This window comes from Diospyros lotus, chromosome 4 (genome assembly GCF_014633365.1).
Source record: "Diospyros lotus cultivar Yz01 chromosome 4, ASM1463336v1, whole genome shotgun sequence".
Lineage (NCBI taxonomy): Eukaryota > Viridiplantae > Streptophyta > Magnoliopsida > Ericales > Ebenaceae > Diospyros > Diospyros lotus.
The window spans coordinates 16,606,118-16,612,536 of record NC_068341.1 but is presented as its reverse complement, the minus strand read 5'-3'; the positions used below and the strand labels follow the sequence as shown (position 1 = coordinate 16,612,536).

Here is a 6,419-nt window from a genome sequence, read left to right as displayed (position 1 = left end):
GAAAAGTATTCTAACTTTATCTTAATAACTTTTATCTTCCTCATTTTAACAAACGTCCCCTAAATAAAAATTACCATCCCATCATTACCCTTCAAATTATGTCCAATGAGATAATGGGAGGGTGATTAATTAATTAATTAATTAAGATTATATAATTTTCAAAGAATGTTCACAAGTTGTAGGAGTAGGAGTTGTCTTATACACAGAGGTTTTTCTTGTACTAATTGTTATTATTCTTAGTTAGTTAAGTTGGCTGAGACTTTTTCTATTGACCGTCAATTAATATGCTTCTGCATTGGTGGGTTAGCCAATAGCCACTACTTTATTCATGGTTTTGAAGTTGAAGCAATGGCAGTCCAATCCAATCCAATCCAATCCATGGGCCCAATAGATTGCGAAATAGTCAAATTGCCCAACTCAACTGTGAAAGCCCCCACAGACTTTGACCAACACACGCTTCCTACTTGACCCAATTTTGTTGAGACTAATTTTAACTAATTTAAAAGTGTCTTATTTTCTATTTTTACTTCTCATTCGTAGAAGATGCTTCAAATTCTTACTTATTTGAACCACACAAAAAAAAAAAAAAGATGTATTTTGTTATTATACCAAAACATTTTCTTTCATAATGCAAAAAGAGTTTTTTGATCGAATCTTATACTTAGAAGACTATAAAATAAATTAAATAAAAGCAATTACTAGAGTCAGGGACAGCCCGTGCCGGCCTTAGAAGAATATCCCACTTGACAGTCAAAAGGGTTCTTGACATTTACAAAAAAGCATTCAACTTATATGCACCACTGATGCCAGAAAGCACTTTGTGCGCCTGAAACAGCATGCAAACTCTGTGTTCTGTACAATTCTTTTAAATAATTAATTAATTAGAAAAAAAATAGATTAATTAGAGCATCATTAACTGTAAATACAAATTTAGATTAACCAATATATATAAGCCAAATATAAACCAAAATAAAATATAAAATATAAAAATATACATATATGTATGTTATGTTTGGAAAAAATTAAAAAAAAAAAAAAAGTGCTTCGATTTCCTGTCACAGTTCCATTGGCCATAAATTCAGTCAGGAAATTATGCTCAGATTTTTTACAATTTGGATCAGTTGCACAGACATTTTTTATGGTTTAAAAATACTTTTAAAGATATATGTGGTTTTGAATTTTTTGCTCTGATATATATCTGCTACAAATGGGATCAATTAAATTTTAATTTTGAACAAAAATTAACTCAAATTTAACTAAAATAAATAAAAAACGAAAAGATTAAAATCTTTAAATATTAGTTAATTAAGATGAATCAATTATTTAAAAAAAATATTAATTAATTATTTAAACATTAGTTAATTAATTAAAATAAAAATAAAAAATAACATTGGAAGTGTGGTCGGCCGAAATCAATGGGCTCCAAATTAGAACCCACGGCTCTGGGTGCGGTCGGAACCCTTCTGCCGCCAATGGGTTCCAGGTTTTTGAAGTGCTAGAGAAAGATGTAGGAGAGAAGAAGACGACGACGTAGTACGTACGTACGTAGTTGATGGCTGGCAAAGACGAAAATGTTGTTTGGTAGATGGGTTTCTGGAGTGAAGACGAACATGTAGCAGCAGTACAGATCAAGCTAACTAGAACATCGTGGATGAACATTTTTATCTACACATAACCCATTAGCTTCGCCTAGTGACGATAGCAACTTCACTGGCCATTGCTGTCTTTTTTTTTTTTTTTTAAATTCAACTTTGGTTAAATTTAAATTAATTTTTATTTAATTAGTTTAATGTAACTTAATTAAGATTTAATTCACGTCCCTTGTTATTCAACCTGTAAAAATATTTATATTATAAAAAATGTCCATATAAATAATTCAAATTATAGGAAATCTTATTGCAAATCTACGGATCGAGTTAATTCTTATGTTCTTCGTGGGTTCTTCTTTTCTTTGACGTTCAAAGCTTCTAAATTCCTATTATTATATTAATGCTCCAAAATGTATCCTAAATATTATTATTATTATTATTACTGTTGTTGTTTAATTAATAGTATTAAAATCAAATGGTTGCTTTCAAGAACCTTCCTTTTTAAGTGTTTGCTCAAAAAACCTTGGGCAGCAAAACGATATGCCAGAAATTAATTAAGCACTTTGGGTGCCTGGTAAAACAGCATCCAGCTCTTTATTTGTTCTTCTTAGCTATAAATACAAACAGAATCCCAGCTCTCCTTTCAAGTAAAATTACTCACAGTTTTCACATAGTACTTGAACTTCTTCTGTCTGCTTTCGACTAATTAATATATTCTGTCTCGATCGGAACCAATCAAGAGAGAAAATCATGAGCGTTGAAGTGTTAGACGGCTCCACAGTCATGAGTTTTCTGGAGGATGAAGAAGCGTTCGACAGCTGTGTCTGCAAGCGATTCGCTTGGCTTGATGCGAATCATGATGGGCTTCTCTCCTACGAGGAGATGCTGAGGGAGTTGCAGAGCTTGAGGTTGGTGGAAACCCATTTCGGAGTTGATATAAAGACGGATCCCGAGGAGCTGGCTTGCATCTACGACTCTCTGTTCCTGCAGTTTGATCGCGACTCCAGCGGAACTGTAGATCTGCAGGAATTCAAGGCTGAGACCAAGAGGATGCTGCTCGCCATGGCCAATGGACTGGGATTCTTGCCGGTTCAAATGCTTCTTGAAGAGGACAGCTTCCTGAAGAAAGCAGTGGAGTTCGAGTCCACTAAAGTGGCAGCTGCTTGAGTTTATTTTTGCTAACGCCATCTCTCATGTGCTTCGTCTATTCAAATAATGATTTGTGTTTTCTTTCTTAAAAGTAGCTGTTAGCTGCTAGCTGCCTGAGTTTTGTTCTCTTTAATTAATTTCAAATGATCTGGTATAAGTATTGATATGAAAGTTTTGTTGTGAAAGTTTCATCGAATTAAAGGAAAAGTTGAAGAAGCTTTAGAATCCTACTGCTTAGCCATGAAGTGGATTAAAAAAAAATAAAAATAGCTTTATATATTTGCGGTTTCTTAAATTATTAAAAAACATCTTGCTTTGTCCCTCATCAAATTTATGTATATTCTTCCTTCTTAACTTAATATTTTATGTTCTTCTTAATTCAAAAGTTAATAACTGTAAAGCACTTAAAATCACGCATCATTCAAATGGCGTGAAGGATGGAATCCCCTACTTCACATATCTAGGGCTCTCTAAACTATTTAAAAATTTAGTTAATTTTCTCTTTATATTTTAATTTTGAATTTTGAGTTTTGAGTTTTGAGTTTTGAATTTTAAATTTTGAATTCATTTTTAATTTTATATTTTAAGTGTTTGTTTTAAAATTTTTGAAAAAGCGTTTTTTTTTTTGTTATTATGAAAAATTATTTTTTAAAATAGAAAATAAAAAAATAGGTTTTCTTTGAATTTAAAAAAAAACTTATTTTATTCAATAAATTTAGTTATTAAATAATAAAATTAACTCTTTTTAATAAAAATTGTTATTTAAATAAATTAATATATTACTGACATACATCTTAACAATAATTTATATTGAATTATACACTTAATAATATACTATATATTATCTTATATTTTTAATTACAATATAGATATACTATATTTTTTAAATTTTAAATAAATATATAATTTTATTTTTAAAATTTAATAATAATATTTTTTTTCTTTTTTTTTTTCTCTCTTTTCTTCTTCTCCGATGCCCTGCATCTTTTCCGTCACCGACGACCACTGCCAGCCAGAGATTCACACCATTAGAGTCTATCATTAAAAACTCCAAACCAATGGGGTTAACATATACAAAAATAGGTCAAACATGCTTCATGAAGTCTATACAGACCAATGCATAGGAGTATGGGATGCCACTCAAGTCCCATCATCTACAAGAGTAAGTCCGTTGATCTAGACTAACCACATAGCCTTCGTCCCCTATGCCAATTTGGAACTTATTTCCCATAGCAGGTTTCACAATACAGTACCTTGTCCCCAGCTTTGCCTTTTCCAACATATCCCTAATCTGTGGACAAATTTCATCTGAATAATTAGTCATCATCTCATTTTTTACATACATTCTTTCCATTAAAAATGTTTGGATCCCTTTTAACATGTCTATAATCAGCAAGCATCTAGCCTTGCATATATGACCGTTGAAGGTTCCAACCAAGTTGGAAGTGATAACATCATATTTGGGCCAAGTATTAATGAATGCCCTACAAAAACTATTCGGATTCTGCTTCATGAAATCATCATGTGTAGTGGCATCCAACACTTGTAAGTCTTGCATGCAACTAAAAAAACCTGTCTCATGGGTTGCATTAACTGTTTTCCAAAACAATGACTTAAATTCTTGCCCCTTGTATAACCTTTTCTAGTTGGTATAAATATGCCTTGCACAATTTATGTACTCTGCATGAGGTACAAGATCCTTAATGCTTTGGCAAGACCCTTCTGTTGATCACTAACAATTGTTAGGCCAAGTCCATCAACAATGTTAATGTCTCCAAACAAAAGCTCCAAAAATTATCTCCAATTGTTCTCATTTTCCCCCTCAAACACAGCCCAAGATATAAGAAACATTTGACTATTCCCATCTCTTCCAATTGCACTCAGTAATGCACCCCCTATTAGGGTCTTTAGAAAGCACCCATTAACACAAATACAAAGCCTACAAGATGTCATATATCCCTTCCTCAAGCCTAAAAATCCTACATGCATTCTTTTGAACATAGGTTGCCCAGTAGATCTAGTACACTCTATCTCAAATTCAAACTTGCTTTTAGGGTTAACCTTTTGTAATTCAACCTTGTATACATGGAGTTTTGAATAGTGAGTTTCCAAACTACCCCTCAGTATGTATAATGCCTTCATCCTAGCTCTATAGTATGCCCACTTTGACACAATTATTAGATATTTTTCCTTCATATATAGGGCCATGTCTTGTACACCATAGGAAGGATTTCTTCTAAACATTTAAAGGAATTCTTTTGCTAACCAGTTCGAATTGGTCTGCCTATTGGTTAGACTCCTAAAACAACGATGTTCCCCATTGTCTTTTCACAACAACTATCCTCTTTCCTTGCTTATTGGCAGCATATATGTTCCATGGACAATCACTTGTACACATTGCTTTCACACGTTGTTGACATGACTTCTTCCATCTAATATTAAACCCATTACAAATCCCATATTGTTGGACACATTCCTTAAATTGTTGGGTATTCTCAAAAAAGCATATCAATTTCGAATTTAATAGTCATGTGGTCACATCATGGGTTATAAACCAAACACCTTTTATTATTTTTCTTTGTGCCAAATAAATCACTTTCATCACTGTTACATGGAGTGTTAAAACCATCGTCATCAAACTCCATATATTCACTAAGGTGTCCATCATCATTTTTCAATTTAGAATCTAGGGCTAACTCTTGACCATTGTCAATAGTGGTTGATTTAAAGGCATACTTATTTTGCCTTGTAATCACAAACTCCACATCATCTGTCTCATACTCCTCAACCCAGCTATCATCACTTTCAGGCTCATCCCCACTGATTGTATCAATATTGAAATCCTCATCCTCTTCGCTGTCCTCATCACTTGTGTCTTGAGCATTAATTAGGTTCATCATTTGTTACTATCTCAGTTGGTGATTCATAATTAACACCAACCTCAGAATTCAAATCTACCTTATCAACATGAATATCATATCCTCTGTGGTTCACACCTACCTCCCATACCCCATTGTCGCGTACCTCGTTTATTCCCTCATTCACCTTAACCCCACCCACCTCCTTTCCACTTGACTCACATTTTTTACATTCAATGTAAATCTTCAGGAAACCAAACTATATTCCCTCTTCCTACATCCTAAAACTTTATCATCAGTATAGACTAAAGCTTGATAATTCCACTCTCTCCTCGGTTTGTAGTACCCTAACTTATACAATTCACCATAACCTCATTTCTTACACTTCGCCACAATATCCTTATAAGAGATTTGAGTGCAATTCTTCCACCCACCCAATAAATAGGTACCACCAACATACGTACATCGTGGTTCAGTGAATTTCCCACCAACCCATATTTTCACAGGGCAACCGTTAACAAATCAAATAAAGCCCTAATTAAACCCTAATTAATTCAATTTTACTTAAAGAAAATACCATACTTAAATAAATCTCCTAATTTCAATAACCCCCTAATGCATATCATTGAAACCCTAATTATTGTTTTCCCAAATATTGTGGCCATAATTCTCAATTAGTGAAACTCTTATGCATAATGATGAAAACATACAAGTGCATTATAATTAAATTCAATATAACTTAATCAAAAACCCTAATTAAATTCAATTTAGTTTAAATAACAACTTAATGCATTTCAATGAAACCCTAATTATTGTTTCCCCA

The 6,419-nt window shown here is 32.8% G+C and overlaps 1 protein-coding gene across 1 annotated transcript; it reads left to right on the top strand.

Annotated features, from left to right (window-relative positions):
* The first annotated feature begins 2,144 nt into the window (after nt 1-2,144).
* LOC127800404 (uncharacterized) lies at nt 2,145-3,033 on the top strand. Its single transcript, XM_052334991.1, has one exon. The coding sequence runs from the start codon at nt 2,340-2,342 to the stop codon at nt 2,754-2,756; it is 417 nt and encodes a 138-aa protein (XP_052190951.1). The 5' UTR covers nt 2,145-2,339; the 3' UTR covers nt 2,757-3,033.
* Nucleotides 3,034-6,419: the final 3,386 nt, after the last annotated feature.

Coding starts and splice junctions, on each gene's coding strand:
- LOC127800404 (XM_052334991.1), top strand. CDS start 2,340: ATGAGCGTTGAAGTGTTAGACGGCTCCACAGTCATGAGTTTTCTGGAG.